A 20,520-nucleotide genomic window follows, 5' to 3' on the forward strand; every position below is an offset into this window, starting at 1 on the left:
GTCAGGAATATTTTTATAAAGACAAAAAATTGAAATAGGAATCAAATTTAAATATCTTTTGACTAAAAGTATTTACTCTTATCTTAAAGGGTTGGACTTAATCTGGAAATTGGGGGTGGGGTTAAAAATAAAAATTGATATGGGTATCAAATAAAAAGTAATTAAAAAATCTTTTGATTATATTAATTTTATCACGCTAAAGCTAAACAGTCGTGTTAAAATATCATGAATATTATTATTATCACAGAACATCAACATGGGTATCAAATAAAATTTAAATACAACATATTTAGATTTCAATATTATATAACACTATTAGCAGGGGTCATATATAGTCAATGCTTTTTAAAAACTCATTATCTAATGATAAAATTATTTGTTCTCAACTTATTCTATTATGTAATATTTTTAAGTCTCAAAATTCCTGGAGGCTATATATGAAACCATCGATTCACAAATTTTAAAATGACATTATAAATTTTTCTTATTGCAGTTATAAATTAAGCCATATAATCGGCACATATTTTATTTTATTTAGATAATTGAAATTTAAAATGTGAATTTGAACAATTATTTATATTTACACAAATAATATTTAAGTGACATTTTGTAGAAATTAATGCCATTTTTAAAACAATGTAAAAGAATTTTAAGATTTTATTATATTTTTCTAAAAAAAAGAATTAACTAACTAAAAAATTATTAAAAAATAAGGTATATATATTATATTACAAAAACAATTTAAATAAAAATAAGGTATATATATTATATTACAAAAACAATTTAAATAAAAATAAGGTTACAAGGCTAATCGTAAGTTTCCATTAACATATTAAATAAGGTTATATTCAAATAATACCAATTAAAGTTATATAAAATATCAATACAAATTTAATCAATTTCCATTATTTAACACAATGGCATCTCTTATTGTTGTAACTTTTCTGACAAGTGTTGATCAATTACCATAAGAAGATGCACTTCTTGATGCTGTTATTATGGAGATTGGTCTTATTAGAGGAATGGTTAAATTGTTATTTTATTGATTTGTGAACGTTCGTTTTTAAAAATGGGGAATCAATTTTTCCCAAATTAGTTCCAACCCATAATTTGCCCTCCATTTGGATAATTTTGGCTTCAATATTTTTGGAGCATAGATTTGATATATTATTTTTATTTATTGAGATCAGTACATGATCTCCAATGGATAATGTTATAATTTTAGACTGTTCACACCTCAAATTATAAAGAGATGGAAAAATATCTCAAAAGTTTTGGGATAATGGAAGAAGATACATCCACTTCTAAATCAAATTTAATTCAAACAAAATTATGCAATTTGGATTCATCAACACCAGGTGTATCTCAAAAATTGGCTGACAAAGTCATAATGAACTTTATAATATATACTGTTCAACCATTATCCTTGGTGGATAATGGTTATTTTATTAAGATGATAGACACTTTTTCTCCACTTACTAAAATATTTTGCCCGCAGACATTGTTGGCAAGAATTTTGGATGGCTTTAAAGAAATGAAAGAATTTTTAATATTAAATCTATCAGATGTCTCCTACATTTGTACAACAGCAGATTGCTGGACGCATAATAGAAGGTAAAAATGTTTATTTTCTGATTTATTAATGATATTCATATTATTAGAGCTTATTTAGGAGTGACCGCACATTGAATTGATCCAAATCTAAAACGAAAATCTGTAGCATTAGTTCTAAAAAGAATAATTGGCTGTCAGACTTATGATATTCTAGCAAATATTATTTCAGAAATCCATATGTCTTACAAAATTCAGAACAAGGTTTGTAAGATGATTACAAATAATGGGTCTAATTTCCTGAAGGCTTTCAGGTTTTTAAATTTATTATAATTTTTTATAAATGATATAAATATAGAATATTTGGTGAAGATAATAACAATACTTGTAATATTCATGACAACGAAATGTTATTATTATTAAAGTGCAATAATAAATTATATATATATATATGTAACAAATTATATTCATGTTTTTATACCAATATTTTATTTGTGGAAATAAAGTTTCGTAAAAAAGATTTTTAAAAAAAAATCAAAATAGCGTAAAAAGTAGTAGCAGGCTACTTATTTGAAAACGATAGCGGCAGTGATAGCGCGCTATTTTTTTATAAAATAGCGGTAGCAATAGCGCGCTACTTTTAAAAGTAGCGTTTAACAACACTGCCTGTAGCCAAGGATAGATATTATTTTGTATTCAACTTAAATTTAAATATTGTAAATTTTTTACTCATTTCTTCATGGTCAGAATCCACATCAAATATTTCTTGTGCCACTTCCGATTTGCTATAACCGAATAAGGTGTTCTAGAGGAAAAAACATTAAATGGGTTGTTTTTAATTGTTCTAGAATATCCTAGATTATTATTAAATACAATTTTAGGGAGCGCAGTCCCTCAATTATGTTTATACAGGGATCACCAATATGTTAAAACCTAATAATAAAACCAAAGTGCAAGCCTTTTTAGAAATGGTCAAATATTACCGAATAGGAGGTATTTTGTTGCATAGTAAATGGAATTAGAAATGCCCGTGTTATTTTTCTCAAGAATATTTAGAGCAGCAGAGACAAGGTTTCCATGATTGAGAAAATATCACTAGTTGTTATTTCTAGATTAACAAAATGTCGAGCTCGTACATTTATTTAAGGACAACAAGGAATTAATGCTATCGCCTAGGTTGTAACGATGGCTGTTGTTAGTGAGCAGTTTTGACATAAAATATCAACGAGGGAGAAAAGATTATTTATGGGACATTTTATGTAGGTGTGGAGCTGGGGAGGATTTTGGGGAGAAAGAACATAAATAATGGGATGAGAATAACGAGTAAATATTGATCAGGGCGATGGCGGGAATATCCAGAGGTGGGCCGATATGAGAAGAAATTAAAAGGACAACTTAAAAAATCTAGAATTGAGACGAATCAAAGCATGCTTAAAGGGAAGGAAAGTTTGGCAGGATGGAGATAAAACGCTCAAATATAGAGAAATAAAGTCGTCGAAATTTGGATGCTGGACGTCAAGGAATGGAAAGAATGAAAGGGGGCCGGAATATGTGTCGGGGCAGGGAATGAATAAAGTTATTGAAAATATTAGCCGAGCATGTGTTAGATGGATCCCTATGCTCTGATGCCTCGAAAAGACAAATGGCTGAAAGCAACTCAGCCCTGGAGCGTATACACATCGACTTTTTCGACTTTGAAAATCCAGCTTTTATTAGTAGACAGTTCAAGGTCTTTTGTGATTAAACAGGATCTATCACTCGAGTTCAAATGGTCAGGCGGAGACTAGGGTAGCTGTGGTTAAAAACTGGTTGAAAAACCTAAAGATGAAAGCGGAGAAATTTGGGTGGCAAGGCGTATTACAATAAAAATAAAAGGGGGGGGCAATCGCCCGCTGAGAAGTTTTTAGGAAGGAGAACTAGGATTTGGTTGAATTAGCTTAGGTCAGCAGTGCAAAGAAAGGGGCTGATCGAGAAAGGGTGAAGCTGAATTTATGGTAGGACAGACAGTATAAGCGAGAGTGTTTGGGGGTAATAAAAACAGGAGTCCGGAATGATTGTAGAAAATATGGTACCAAATTGACCAGAGTAAAGTTTTCATAGAGAAGGTGTTCGGCACCGAGACCAACTCCGAGGAGGAGTGGAACCTGAGAGATTACGATCGGGACTAATAATAGGATAGGGTAGTTGATAGGAAATTCATAAAAAAAATACATAATGATAACGGTATATTGTCGAAAATTTTGTCAGGATTAAGTTGTTAGGAAAAATATTTATCTTAATATAGTGCGCAATATATCCAAGGAAAATCTAAAGGGACATCTAAACTAAGGACCGGTTAACTCAATATCTGAGCGATTGGGACAAAATGGTTAATTGGATATGCAAATGATTAGAAGCCAAGTCGAACCAAGACGTGATATATACAGGGAATCAACCATACCGTCGAACAAAGAGGGAAGACTCAAGGACCGAAAGAACAACGATAAGAATGTAACTGCTCGAATCCTTAAAAATCAATGAGAGGCAATGGGGAAAGGCGTGATGCGAGGGTGAAGTGCGACATTTGGTTTTCAATTAGTGGGGGCCGTGTTGTGTGTGGGTTGTTTTTTAGGTAAAATCATTTTTTTTTGTTGATGAATATTTTTTTTTGATAAACTTGCACAATCATTACTTTAATTTTAATATATTTTAATTATTTGTAAAAGAAATAAAAGAGAGTAATTATATGTCATATATTTTTAAATTAATCATATTATTAATCAATTTATATTTATTTGTAATATATATATAAAGAGGTATTATATTTGCTTTCAAAAATTATTATTTTCTTTTTCCAAATTTATTTTGTTTTGCGTCAAAAAGCTTGTAAAAAGAATACATATAAAAAAAGTAAAAAGTAAAATAAAAGGAAAAAACGTGAAAAAGAAAACAAAGGTAAAAACAATAATTACATTGATAGGTGCAATGACATATCATATGTCATTGGATAAGTGTTAATCTCCTATGTACCACGACTAAAATTTTGTTATGATTTCTTATTCAAATGAATAGTATAATAATATTATATAGATGTATTATCTATTATGAATAATATAATGCAATGTAATTTTAGTGTATTAGAGGGAAATCAAATAAAATATTATATAAAATGTAATAATATGATAAATGATATAAATAAATATGAAGTATAATACTAATTTATCATTGATCGGTCGCACTAACCAAAACAATTAATGTGATGTTATTAATTTAAAATATTATACAATAAAGACAGTTATCATTTTTAAATTTGATTACTTGCGCTTTTTACATTAATTTGCAGGCTGCACATACTGTATGCGTAACAGTTCTTAAAGTGTTATAACGTTTATAAGCCAAAGGCAAAGAAATAGACCAATAACCTAGCCCCTAACCAAGATTTTATATTTCATTAGTTACTTGATGTATAGGAGTGGGCGATGGGGATATTTTTATATCTAACTCCTTTCCTAACATATTTTTATTGTAAACTATCCATTCCCGCCATAACTTCAAAAATGTTTGAAGCCCGATTAATTGACGGATCAATATTAAAACGAATATTAGAAGCTTCCCGAGATTTGCTAACTGAGGCAGCTTGGGAATGTAGTGAGAGTGGAATTAGCCTTCAAGCTATGGATGGGTCTCACGTTAGTTTGGTTTCCCTATTTTTAGGGGCTGATGGATTTGATTATTATCGCTGCGACAGAAATTTGTCTATGGGGATTAATATGATCAGGTATATTTTATGCTGATAATAAATGAGTATTCATTATAATAAGTATGAATAAAATACTTAAGTGTGCTGCGAATGATGATATTATTACTATCAAAGCAGAAGATGATGGGTCTTCAGATGTCGTTACTTTTGTATTTGAAGCACCAAGTTTATTAATTTCATATCACTTTATGTAATTTATGATAGAAATGGAAAGAAGATGTGAATACGAATTAAAATTAATGAATCTTGATGTTGAACAACTTGGAATACCAGTATACTATATTTTTAACAAATAATTTACATACAAATTTTAGTTTACAGAATACTCAGTTGTTATAAACATGCCTTCGGCAAGCTTTTCAAAAATATGTAGAGATCTTATATTAATAGGAGAATCTGTCTGTATAAGCTGTACTAAAGGTGGAATAAACTTTTCATGTGATGGAGATTTAGGATCAGGTTCATTTGACTATAATATATTAATATTTTCTACAATAATACTGTCTAGAGAATGTGGATTGTCCATCTTGATTTGGTTTTTTTTCTTTTTGAAATAGACTTATTCTGAAGGATGGACAATTTTTGGCATGAAAGATGAGACCCATCCTAGCAAAAATATTAGGACTGGATGTGTCTTGAAAATTTTAGGTCTGGACACATTTTAAAGAAAAATTTTCAAATATATATTTTTCTAAAAATTTAACATTTTATTTTGCTTAAATATCTAAGATATGAACAGAAAAATGGTCATAATTTTAAACCTGGCCAAGGATTATTGTTGGAATTTTGGCCATATTTTGCTAATTGTTTTAAAAGAAAATTAAAAATATAAGCAGTATCTATTAGGCCGGCACTGATACTGATATTTACATTAACTTTTTTGTCATTATTTTATATAATATTAAGATAATGGAAAAATAAAATTTTTTTAAATGGTTTAATCAGAATAATCACTTATCTTATCTTAGCTCTTAGAAATCAAAAAAAGTCTTAAAGCTTTGAAATTCTAAAAATATATTTTGTCTTTAAATTTTTAGATAAATGTTATATTTATAAGATATTTAATAAATAATACTTTATTTTATTACCTTAAAGAAAAATTATACATATACATATAGTTTTGTGTAACTTTTATTATCCAAATTTTTACTTATCTTAATCTTGTGCAAATAAGTATAAATTTATATGCTAGCACACTCAGAGTTGGGCAGGTCCTCTGGAAAAAGAATCTAGATACAGATACAGATTCTTTATAAAAAAATGAATCTTAGATACAGATACTAGTATCTTTTTCAAAATATCAAAAAGATACTTGTATCTTTTACTAAATTAGAGTATCTTAAATACAAGATACTTTTAAATTATCATTACCAATTAAATTAGAATAGTTTATAAAATACAGTTTTTATTATTTATTTGTGAAGAACATAGCATACACATATAAGAATGAATATATTCAATAATTAATAAAATATTTATTGATGACTAGGTTTTATGTAAAAAGAAATTTAATAAAATCATTCGTATTCACAAAAAAAATTATAATAACCAGAGATTTTAATATTAATTTTTGCCCATTAATAGTATAAACAGGGAAGGGAGAGTAGTATATTTAATGTAAGAAAATGTGCAAATAAGAAAAAAAATTAAATCAAATGGTTAATTACAATTTGCAGGTTATTTTCTGTTGTTTTAAATATAGATTATATTCGGAGTATATGGCTAAATGGCATCTCTAAAAAAAATATACTAGTTTTATTTTATTCATTATCTTTAATAAGTATTTATCATTACTTGTTTGTGATATTTATGTATTTTTTAAATTAGATATATTTTCTAATTTTACTTATTAATTCTTGCATTTGTAATATCATATATATATATAAATATCATTTAAATCTCTTTTTAAATTTTTTTTATATATTTCTTGCAAAATCATTAATTATATATAAAAAATATGAAAATAATGTACAACATTATAATTTAATTGTTAATTACATAGCAATTTTCTTTAATGCATTTTAAATTGATTAAATTTTGTAAATAAATACTGTAATGTAATTTTACTTATATCATAAATAAATAAAATTTCTAAAATATAAAATATATTAGGGATGTGTCGATATTTTTTATCGGATCGCATCGGGCCGATATTTTACCCATTTTAAAATATCGGTTATCGGTCAATATTATAAAATTTGATCCAATATAAAAATGGCTTCTTTAACAAAATTAAAATGTTATAAAATTAAAAAAAAATAGTTATATCTGAAATCATTTATTTTTATAAATTAAATCGGAATCCATTTTTATGTATATTTTTTAATAATAATAATTAATTAATAAACATATTGTTATTTTTTGCGCATTCTGATATAAAAGTGTGCAATAATCTCTTCAGAATCTGTTTTTAGTGAAGCTGGTGATATTGATAGTTACTATCGCCGCAAGCTGACCTCTGATAAATTGGAAACATTGGTATTTCTAAAAAGAAATCTTCGCTATATTAATGTTAAATATTATTTTAAATATTTATTTCAAATTTCATAATACAATTGTTTATTACTTAATATGTATATAGATTAATGTTATTACTTATTATATAAAAGTGATTTAACAATAAAAATAATTTATATACTACATAAGTTATGGTATAGTTAAATTATAGATGTTATACTAATAAAAAGTATATTAAAAATTAAAACCATTGGTATCTTTACAGAATACAAAATTATATATGATATCGGATCGGTAATCGGCCGATATAAATTTAATATCGGGAATATCAGATCAAATTGACCTCTAAAAAGTGGTATTGGTATATATCCAAAAATGATTTTAATTTGATAATCAACCATCCATCTTCTATAAAATTTTTTAATAACAATTATCTAAGAGGGACTTATGTATAGGTATTATTATGTTAATAATTATAAAATAAAAATGTATACTATACTTTAATATGTTTAACAAAGTTTGTAGAGGAGTTTTTTCAACTTTAATAACTTTTTTACTTGTGCAATTTTGACATTCGGCTTGTACCTTGTCCTTTTTCACATAAATTACTTTATAAAATTTCTTTTTCACATAAATTACTTTATAAAATTTTTCATCTATAATTTATTCGGATTTGATTCAGGAGTACCTATCTCTATAATTTCATCTTCACTACTATATATGTTAAACATTATACAAATTAAAAAATATTTCATATAAAATATATCCTTTTCTTATTTTTGGTGTTGTTATTTTTAATATATCTATCTTTGTGTTTTTTAAATTTCCAACTAATTTTAGTTATCAATATATTTAAAATATAGCAAAAAATAATACAAGATTTCACAGAAAATAAAGTTACATTGTGTGATATGTAAATGTTCTAAATGAATAATAAAAAAAATCTGTATCTTTTTAAAGAAAATGAAAAAGATACAAGATTCATTTAAAAATAAAGGATCTTAGATACAGATACTAGTATCTTATTAAAAATGTCAATAAGATACTGAGTACAAGATACAAAAGGATCTTGTATCTTAGATACAAGTATTCGCGGTACTGCCCAACTCTGAGCACACTATATATATTTTCATATTAAATTTACTTTATAATGAATTATATATATTTTCTTAAATAAATAGTGTACAAATTAAATATAAAATAATTGAAATTATAATATTGGATATATTCCTTTATAAAGATAAGAAAATAAATTTAAATTCAAGATTTTTGACATAATAGAGAAAATAAAAGATTTAAAAATAATATATCACAATAAATAAAGCTATAATACCATAGCTCATTATTTTATTTTTATTTAATATAAGTTCTTAATAAAAATAACGGAATAAACCATAGTAAAAATACACATTTTGGGTAATCTTCTTTTATTTTAGTTTATCAATATACTTTACTTCTTCTAATGTTAAAAAATGTTTAAAAGAAACTTTTTTACTTACCCTTTTTATAGTTGTCACAATTTATTACAAGAAAGAAAAATGTGTATAGAAATAAAATAATAAAATTGGTATTGGTTAAATTTAAAAAAAATATGAGCATATCTGGTAATTTTCTAAAAGTTTAATATCAGTGTTGATCCAATACTACTGGTCAGTGTTGTAATTTGACTGTCTAATATGATTTTGTTGATTGAACAATATTTGACCTGTGAGATATAGATAAATTCAAATAGATGTTTTTTAAGACAATATTAACCTTTTTTGTATATAATAATAAAATAAATCTATTATAATAATATAGTATTTTTTAAATTAATTGTCATTCATTAACTTATGTTTCACTTTCCTTGGCACAATTTTGTTCTTATTCATATTCAATATTATCATTTTCTTTAATATTTTTGAATCAATTTCCTTGTTGTCGAGATCTTCAATCTATTTCTGTTTTATTATTTACCCAAATCAACCGATTTATTTATTAAGAAGAATTAGAAATAGGAATTGCTAGTATAATGCCACTTCTACCTATGAGCATGGTGAGCAAAGAATGGAATCTGTTGCTTCTTGTGGAAGTTTGCTTTCCACATATTTTGCTATTAAACATACCACTTTTACTTCTGAAATCTATGATATCACCTAAAATATTTTGATCATCTTGTAAAACGCCTAATTCTTTTATTATATCACATACTTAATTAAATTAACTTTGATATTGGGGACCTAATAAATAAGCAACATTAATTGTTATAAATCCGAACTTAACTCAGGGTGTTTAATCAGTATTGGGAGAGCAATTAAGAATCCAAGGGTTGTTAAATCTTTCTTTATTAAAATAAAAGATTAATTCTAATAATAATGATGTTTAATTACTTACCCTTGAGTACCTAAAATATATAATATAATTCCTCTCAATAATTCTAATTTATCAAATTGTATATTTACCTTTTCTTTATTAACTCTTTCCTTTTTTATTAATTTTATTTTCAAAATATCATCCGATTAATCTTGTGTAAAAAACAATTGCTATTTATATAGTAAAATTATAATTTTTGGAAGAAAAAATACATAAAATAAAATCCATCATTTAAATTAATCTTGTTACATAAACTATAAAAAAAAATGTAAAATTTGTTTTGCATAAAATAAAATCCATCATTTAAATTAATCTTGTTACATAAACTATAAAAAAAAAAGTAAAATTTGTTTTGCATAAAATAAAATCCATCATTTAAATTATCTTTGTTCCATAAATATACTTTGCATAATCCAACATCTCCCCCCTTTAAACTTCCCTTAACTCCATCGTGTTTGCCGATGCTACCATGTTCCTCCCTGGTTCATTCGAATTACTATTCGTTGTCAACTCTATACTTGGGCAAAACCTAAGTTTGTGTTCACCCCCGCACGCCCAGCATTCCACTCTCCTTCTTGTGCTATACGGCGCTATTCTGCGACCCCCTCTCGTTGGCGTTTCTCGTAGCCAATCTCCGTATCTTTGTTTCGCTTCGTTCCTAGCGGCTTCTACCCATTTGTTGGATTCTTCTGAACCGTCAACCTCTCTTATCTCTATCTTCATTACCTTGTTACCCACTCTAACATAGGAGGCCATCTAAATAAAATACTTTATACACATATATATATATATTCTTCGACTCTTATTTCTCTATACTAGGTTAGAATTTCTTCTCTAACTCTTTATAAAATATAACTCTCCTAATTAAGTCTAACATCCCTTTTATTTCCTACAACGTATGATTCTCCTACTATGTCTATCATCACGTTATTCCTTTCCAAATTATGATTCTCCTACTATGTCTATCATCAATTTATTCCTTTCTAATTCTTCGTATATTTCTCATTTCTCTCTAAGGCCTTAAGCTTCTACACCTTACTTGCTTCAGGTGCCTTGTAAAGGTTCCTTCTTGTCCTTCAATCTTTACTTCTACTTTTTTCTTTCCTATATTTTTGCTTATTACACCCTTCCCCCATTTAATAGGCCCATCAAACAACAATACCCACACCAAACTTCCTACTGGAAATCTTTCACTATCTGCTTGTTCTCTCCTTATCACTTTTTCCTTTAAAAAATCTAATTCTGATCTCGTCTTTCTTCCTAAAAATATTTCAGCTGGTGACTTTCCTTTTGCTGTTTCCGTACTGTTGTATGCTAACAATGATAACCACTATTGACCTTCTCCATATTTTGCCTTTTTCAACCAACTCTGTACTAAAGCTACCATTCGTTCAGCTTGTCCATTGCTACTTGGGTAATAAGGTGGTGATAATAAATGTCTAATATTCCACCTATCACAAAATTTATCAAATGCTCTACCTTTAAACGCTGGACCTCCATCTGATACTATCGTCTTCATCAAACCATATTTGCCTACAAAATCCCTTATCTTGTCTAAAGCTACTCTTGTTGATAAACCTGAAACTTGCTGACAATCTATCCATTTTGAACCTGCATCTACCATGATAAAAAATCTTTTCTTCTCATATTCTAAAAAATCTACATGTATTCTTTCGCATGGAATGTCTGTCTTTGGCCATTTATCTTCTTTATTCTTTGCTGGAACATTAGCCCACATGTTACAGGTTTCACAGCTCCTTGCTAACTCTTCTATTTCCTTATTCATCTTAGGCCACCACATATATTCTCTTGCTTTGTTTTTCATTCTTTCTATGCCTTGATGACCTGAATGTATTACATTTAAGGTTTCCTTTCTTAATTTATTCGGTATCACTAATCTATATCCTCTCAATAAACAATTGTCCTCTATATTTAATTCACTCTTAACTTTTTTAAACGCTTTATCTTCATTTTTCCATTCTATATCTCCTTTTAAACAAGCTTTAATTCTTATTAATTCTTCATCTTTTTGGGATATCTTATCTACTATATCAAATGTTATAGGTTTTTCTCTTGTATCTATTCTCACCGCTCTTATAATATTACCATTTACATTTTCTTCTTCTTCTATATATTCTAAATTATTGATTACTGGTTCTTTGTCTTCAATGTCTTTATTAAACAATCTTGATAAAATGTCCGGTAAGCAATTTTGTTTACCTTCTCTGAATTTTATTTCAAAATCGAAATTACCAACTAAAATTAGCCATTTTTGCAACCTGGGTGAAATCATAAGTTCCTTATTCTCTTTTTTAAATAAATCTACCAACGGCTTATGGTCCGTATACAATAAAAACCTTTTTCCTATCAGATATTCCTTACATTTCGTAAGCCCGAATTTCACTGCTAGAGCCTCTCTTTCTATCGTTGAGTAATTTTTCTCAGTGCTATTAAATCGTCTCGATAAAAATAAAACAGGTTTCTCCACATTATCTATCATCTGCAACAAAACTCCTCCTATACCTTCATTAGAAGCATCTACTGCTAAAATAATATTTAATTTCTTAAAACAACTTAAAATCGGCTTCTCTACCATCTTTATTTTCAACTTTTCGAAACTTTTCTCCTGTGCTTCTCCCCATTCAAACTTTTTATTTTTCTTTAATAAATCATACAACGGTGTAGCAATTTCTGCAAAATTTTGAACAAACCGATGATAATAATTTGTTGCTCCTAAAAACGCTTGTACCTCCGCTTTATTATTCGGGGCTCTCATATTCATGATCTTATCTATATTCTTTCCAATTGGCGTAATCTCATTTCCCTTTATAACATGTCCTAAATACTTTATTTCTTTTACTCCAAAAACGCTCTTCTTCAAATTAACTTTTAAACCATTTTCTAATATAATATCTAACACTTTAACTAATCTCGAATTGTGTTCTTCTTCTGTTCTACCAGATATCAAAACATCATCTAAATAATACATTATTCCTTTTATTCCTTGAAATAACGCCGTCATCGTTCTTTGAAATATTGGCGCTGATATTTTCAAACCAAAAGGTAATCGGCAGAATGCAAACAAACCTCTATGAGTTGTAATCGTTAGTATCTTACTTGTCTTTTCACTCACCTTAATTTGCAAATAAGCATTCGAAAAATCAATCTTTGAAAACAGGGTGTCTCCTCTTAAATTCGCTAGCAGCTGTTCTATTCTAGGTAGTGGATACTTTTCATTTATTACGCACTTATTAACTGTTACTCTATAGTCTATACACAATCTTAAACTGTTATCTGTTTTTCTTATGGGCACTAAAGGTGTTGCCCATTCACTATGCACTATTGGTTTTATTATTCCGTCTTTTAACCATTTATCTAATTCTTTATCTATCTCTTCTATCCAGGAAAACGGTAATCTTCTTATGCCGCAAAACTTAGGCCTATAATTTTCTTCTAATCGTATATCTACTTCAAAATTTTTCAGAGTACCTAATTCTTCTTTAAAGACTTCATTATACCTATTCAAAATAATCTTTATTTCTTTGTCAACAATATCTTCAACAACATTCTGGTCTACCATATTATTAATTTCTTGTTTAATTTCGACTGAATTTACCTCTATTGTCTTTGTATCTCTTGTTTTCTTATTTTCTTCTAAGTTGCTTCTATATTTAATCAAAAATTCTGGTGTTCGATTTCTAAGTTTATCGAGAACTAATTCTTGTTTATCCTCTATAATAGGTAACTTAAATCTATCGAAATCTATCCTTTCACTATTTTCATCATTACTTACAGGGATAGTATCGAAAAATTTCCACCAATTATAAACTGGACCTAACGTTCTTATATCATCCCATCCTAAAATCGGTTCAATCTTCAACGTCGTTATCCACAAATTTATACTTTTATTAACTCTTGGTAACCTTACCCTATAATACCCTAAAATTTTCACCATGCTACCATCCAATTGTTTGGCTCTTATCTTTTTAGTAACAAACTCTTTCTCTGGCCAAAATCTCATAAAATCCTTTATACTTATTAAACTAATTTCTGCTCCTGTATCTAATAAAAAACAAATTTCTGCTTCCTCCATGTTTATCTTTACTCTAGGGCATCTATTTTTCATTAAAAAATTCTCTAATTCCATCTTTAGTACGTCTACCCTAGTTGCCTTTTTAATTCTATATATTTCAAAATCTCTACTTTTTATCTTTATATCACTTCTATTAATATCGCTTGAATTATAATTATCAACGTTAAAGCACTTTTTATCATCGCAAAATTTCTCGTTCTTATTACCATAATTATTCTTACTTGCACTAGCATTATCAACATTATCCAAATTATCATTATTAAAATTAAAATCTTTATTCTTATTTTCTACTAAATTATCAACGTTAAAAAAATTATTATCATTACCAAATTTATCATTATAATTAAAATATTTATTCTTACCTGAACTAGAATTATCAACCTTAGAAAAATTATTATCATTACAAAATTTATCATTAAAATTAAAATATTTATTCTTACCTGAATTAAAATTATCAACATTAGAAAAATTATTATCATTACAAAATTTATCATTAAAATTAAAATATTTATTCTTACCTGAATTAAAACTATTAACATTAGAAAAATTATTATCATTACAAAATTTATCATTAAAATTAAAATATTTCTCTCTTAGTCATTTATTGCAATTTTCTTGTGTGTGTCCTTCTTGGGCACAATTATTGCACCTTACAATTGAATTGTTTACTCTGCAACTTATAGCCACATGGCCATTCTTGCCACACCTCGCGCATCTTAGATTCTTCGTTATCTCACACTGGCGCGACATGTAGCCCGGCTGACCACAACTATAGCAAATTATCTGTCTGTAATTATCCGTTCGTATGAAGTTGTTTATATTTCTTTTCTTATCTTCCTCTCTTAATATATTCTTAATATTTTCTAACTCTTTAATCTCTATCTTAACGTAAGTCGTATTTCTTCCTATAATTAAACCTAACGTGAAACTTAAAATTAGCACCAAAAATATAATTATACTTATATTTTCAAGTATTAAACTTAATAAATTTATTTGCGTAATATACATTAAAGTGTACTCAATAACCACTTGATTAAAATAATTTTAAAAAATTGTATAAATATAAAATTACTACTATAATAAATAAAAGTAATAATAATTTACATAACATAAAATAGATTTGTTTTTACCTTTGAATTCCTACGTGAATATCTAACAGGTCCCGGGTTTCGGCACCAAATTGTTATAAATCCGAACTTAACTCAGGGTGTTTAATCAGTATTGGGAGAGCAATTAAGAATCCAAGGGTTGTTAAATCTTTCTTTATTAAAATAAAAGATTAATTCTAATAATAATGATGTTTAATTACTTACCCTTGAGTACCTAAAATATATAATATAATTCCTCTCAATAATTCTAATTTATCAAATTGTATATTTACCTTTTCTTTATTAACTCTTTCCTTTTTTATTAATTTTATTTTCAAAATATCATCCGATTAATCTTGTGTAAAAAACAATTGCTATTTATATAGTAAAATTATAATTTTTGGAAGAAAAAATACATAAAATAAAATCCATCATTTAAATTAATCTTGTTACATAAACTATAAAAAAAATGTAAAATTTGTTTTGCATAAAATAAAATCCATCATTTAAATTAATCTTGTTACATAAACTATAAAAAAAAAGTAAAATTTGTTTTGCATAAAATAAAATCCATCATTTAAATTATCTTTGTTCCATAAATATACTTTGCATAATCCAACAGTGATCACATGCATTTATATCATTTTGCTAGGTGCAATAGTTGCAGGTACACCAAATATTTTCATAGTTGAATACTTTTTTTCTCAAAAAGTAGTGCAGCCTGTTCTGTTTAATCTAGTAAAAAATAGCATTCTTGCTCTAAATTTCCAATGAGTCATTGCTTAGTAAAGGATGTTTGTGAGCTATTTTAGCTATGTATGAATTGGATATTTGTGTAAGTGTCTTATACATTCATTAAAAAGCGCTTTTATTATAAACATTCTAAGACACTAATCGATTTATTAATAATATGGCATAAATTTTCATAAAATGGTCATTCCATGTTAAATGAGCAAGAAAAATGAGATTTCGAACATATTTTTATTAAGGCTAAAAAAAAGTCAACTAACTTTCATGAATGATTAAGTGTATTTTATTTTTTTATTCTCCAAAAGTTAATAATCTCTTTGCAATGTTTTGGGTAAATGTAGTGTTGTTAAAAAGCTCCATTTAACTAATTTTTTAAAAGGTATTACCTAAGCACAATAGAAGTCCAACCTTCAGCCATTAATGGGCAAAAATAGGCTTGAGTTAATTTACAATTGGTCAAAAAAAATTGGCTAAATAGGGTCGTTTAACAACACTAGTTGAATGAGACTTGTTAAATATTTTAAAACTCTTTATTTATTGCATAATTATAACAAAGAAGAGTAAATAAAATTTATTAACTATTTTTTTAAACATTAAAATAAATAAACTTTATTTTAGTCCCTATCATTAATTTAATATTGTGAAATTATTTATATAATATAATTTTTTAATATACAATCATAAAATAGCTAAAAACAATGAAAATATTGGGACAGCAATATTTTTTATTAATATTCATTAAATATGCTATATGGGCAAATAATCTTATAATATAATGAATTAGTAATAAATTGAATTTCCTTTTTCAAAGTTATAAAATCTTGATTCCAATAGTTATTATGGGCAGAATAATTTAAAAAATATAAATTTATCACCTATAATGGTGAATCACTTAATTAATTCACAATTTTTATATCTTTCTCAGTAAAAATCTTTGAAAACAAAAAATATCAGAGACCTGCAGATACCAATTGCCCAGTTATTTTTTAAAAAGATTTTGGTTTAGCTCGCATTTTTTTAAAAAAATATTCAACTCATCTCAGGTATATAAAAAAATTTTTGATAATATGGTTTTGAAATAATTTAGGAAATATGGGAAGTGAATGAATGTGAAATATTATTCACTCTTACAAAAATTTTAAAATATTTTTTTTCTATTTATTTTATTAGATAATGATTAATTTATAGAAGAAAATAAATCGGTCAGGCCAGCCCCAAATATTTTTTTTTAAATTTAAGCCCGGCCTGGGTTTATTTTAAACAAAAATTATATGGCCCAAACCTGTAGGTTAATAAAAAATATATCTTTTTATAAATAAACATAATTTTAAACAATAGAATGTCAGGTTCAACCTCTCGTCCCCTGAATTATAATAAATACATGGAATTATAAATAAAACATTTTCATTCTATATCTAGCAATAACCATCGAAATATAACACTTTTATTGATTGAATGTTATTTTAACCTAAATGAATAATCCTTTAAATTATATCAAGTATAAAAAAACTTATTAACATGGTACTTTAACAAAGACACATCTTTTCTGGAAAATATTATACTATACACTTATAAATCATTTTTAACAATTATGGGAGACCAATTTTTTTTATAGATATTAAATCGGACTTTAGTAATATCTATTAAATTTTTTATAAAAAGTAAGAGTACTATTATTTCCAAAAAATCGTTTTTAACAACGTTATATTAAATAAAATGGACTGAAATTGAAAAATCTAAAGAATTTTTTTTTATTTTAAATTATGTAGTTTTTAAATATGATTAATTGAATGAAGGCCTATGTGGTAAAAATACTCATTTATATCAATTTGACCCCGAATATCTCCAAAAATATCAATGATAAGACTAAAATTTTTGCTCTTTCGTAGTTACATTAGCCTTTCTTCTGAATCGATCTGATTTGTATGCAAAATCATTTTTATGTATTATTTATTTGATTAATAATTTTCTAAATATATAATTATTTCAGGAAAGATTACATTACTACAATCCACATCAGATGAAAATGAAGCAGACAATTTAACAATAGAATTAACTGACGCCGTTAAACTAACCTTTGCTTTGAAATATTTGAATTATTTCTCCAGAGCATCTACACTTTCTCCGATCGTTAAATTATGTCTCTCTAAGGACGTCCCATTAGGTTTGTGAAGTCCAATTTTTATTATTACACACTTAAATAAAATTTTTCAATGTGTTATAAATTTAAAATGTTAATTAAGATTTCTTGGGCGCAAAATTAAAAGTGAGAGAATTATTATAATTGGGTTATATATAATATACTCAATTGTTAACAACAAAAAACTGCTTGTTTTTTTTCGAATGTAAAAAACCAACTAATAACTTACATAAAAATCGTTGAGTTAGTTAGTTATAAGAGGGGATGTACAGATAGGGCTGATATTTCATTTTTTTAAAAATATCGGTTATCGGCAATATTATAAATCTTTCAGATCCGATAAAATGGCGTTTTAATTTTAAAAAATTTATTTCAAATTCCATAATATATTTGTTTGTTAATTATTATGTAAATAGATAAATATTATTATATCAATAAAAATATTTTATATATTTTTAGATTCATGAATATAAGCTTTAACTGATCATAATATATTTAAATGACTTATATTATGGTATAATTAAATTATAGATGTTATACTATTAAAAATATATGAGATGAGTAGAATTAGTGATGCAAAATCGCTAACTCAATATTTTAGCGAAGAAAATATTACCGAAGTTTCAAGATTTCACTAATAGATGTCCAAACCTTTGTGTTAACTATAAACAAAATCTTCAGGCTTGCATAATATTTTTCTGAATAGAATAGTGAGTTAACCGTTTTTAAAATTCAACTCAAATAGAACGATTTTGCAACACTAGATGTATCATTAAAAATTTAAACGATTACTTGTTTACAGAATACAAAATCAGATATGATATCAATTGGCCTCTATTTTTTAAAGTAACTAACAAAAAAATATTATTTTTGTCCTTAACGTTTTTTGAACAAAGAGATGTACCGGATCCTAAAATATTTAATTAACTTGCTAAGTCAGATACCGGTTCGTATCATAAAACATTATCTTTAACCACAACTATGACGATATACATCCTAAGTATTCGAATAAAAAAATGATTTGATCGAATACGAATTTTTTGTTTAAAATTAGATGTGCAACAAGATAAATATTTAAAAAATTCTGTCAACATATTTTCGTATTTTACGAATTATTTCATAAGTTTTAAAAATTTATAATTCAAATCAAAAAAACAAATAGTAAATTTTATTATTCGTACAACTGAATTTTTAAATGAATTGAAGTATTGTTCGTTAGCAAAAAAAATTGGAATTTTTAAAATTAGTTGACGAAAATGTTTTTCGACTCGATTTAAAATAATCTTGCACAATTTAAATGGGCCAGCCCCCCTATAATTTTTTATGAAAGGAAAAAGATAACAACAAATTTATTTTTTAATTTAAAAAATATAAATTTAACGCATTTTTATAAAATAAAATAATAAATCATTAAATTGCTTTGTCCTAATCTATTAGAAATTCTAATTATCATTTTATCTATAATTAAAAAAGCAAAAATATTATTTTATATTTTTTGAGCTCGATTTCGGGGCGACTTATACTCTAATCGGATAAGCTAAATAAGTTATCTGCCTCCCCTTGAAAAATAATTAAGTTTTTATATACTATTTTAAAAGGTCATTCATTCTAAATGATTTCAAATTTTTTTTTATAATCATAAATTTTAGTTGTTCAATATGATATTGAGGACATCGGTTATGTTAGATATTTCTTGGCACCAAAGATCGAAGAAAACAATGAAAGTGATAACGATTGAAAATTAAAGACACCTATGTTATTTTAATATATCTATACATATTTAATACTATATGAACCATTTATAACGAAATATTATTTTATCAATAACGATATACATAAAATTTATCTCATTTTTAATAACGTTCAGTCGAATAATTTATAAATAAAATGGTATATATAAGACGACATTAGTGTTTATAATGTAATACAGGCTCCATTTTAATTAATATGGAGTAAAATGGAATTGATAATATTAAATAAATATTTACCAGGACAATTATATTGAGTTTGCTTATGCTGTAATTAAACCTTTCAGAAGTAAAAATAATTTTGGCACTTATTTTATTTGGAACGACCTGCTATCCCTTTCTGGCCTCTATTAATTATATTTTATATTTACCTGGAGGGGGGGGGGGGTTTGCTGATTACACCCTCCATCTTATTTAGTTTATTTTTAAATAAATAATTTTATACTCACGCGATTTGTATTCGATTAAATTATCTTATTACCCAACTCCACATATGTTCAGGTTGCGGTTCTGCAGTTTTGGGCAATGGTAGACATAGTCTTCATTGTCGCTCATGTAAAGGTCGAATTGTAAGACATAATCTATGCAATTCTATCATCATT

General features: G+C 26.4%; 1 protein-coding gene across 1 annotated transcript; it reads left to right on the forward strand.

The window, feature by feature from the left end:
• The first annotated feature begins 5,072 nt into the window (after positions 1 to 5,072).
• LOC135926089 (proliferating cell nuclear antigen-like) lies at positions 5,073 to 20,155 on the forward strand. Its single transcript, XM_065461768.1, has 6 exons — positions 5,073 to 5,308; positions 5,352 to 5,455; positions 5,495 to 5,562; positions 5,605 to 5,749; positions 18,021 to 18,194; positions 19,820 to 20,155. Exons 1-6 carry the CDS (start codon positions 5,088 to 5,090, stop codon positions 19,906 to 19,908), a joined length of 801 nt encoding a protein of 266 aa, XP_065317840.1. The 5' UTR covers positions 5,073 to 5,087; the 3' UTR covers positions 19,909 to 20,155.
• Positions 20,156 to 20,520: the final 365 nt, after the last annotated feature.

The sequence above is a fragment of the Gordionus sp. m RMFG-2023 genome, chromosome 3 (assembly GCF_954871325.1).
Source record: "Gordionus sp. m RMFG-2023 chromosome 3, tfGorSpeb1-WG-v2, whole genome shotgun sequence".
Taxonomy (NCBI): Eukaryota; Metazoa; Nematomorpha; class Gordioida; order Chordodea; family Parachordodidae; genus Gordionus; species Gordionus sp. m RMFG-2023.

Bases quoted from the DNA above. Each gene is read 5' to 3' on its own strand.
- LOC135926089 (XM_065461768.1), top strand. From the start codon at position 5,088: ATGTTTGAAGCCCGATTAATTGACGGATCAATATTAAAACGAATATTA. The intron at 5,309-5,351 runs GTATATTTTATG...CATTATAATAAG, and splicing joins ATGGGGATTAATATGATCAG to TATGAATAAAATACTTAAGT. The intron at 5,456-5,494 runs GTTTATTAATTT...AATTTATGATAG, and splicing joins TTTTGTATTTGAAGCACCAA to AAATGGAAAGAAGATGTGAA.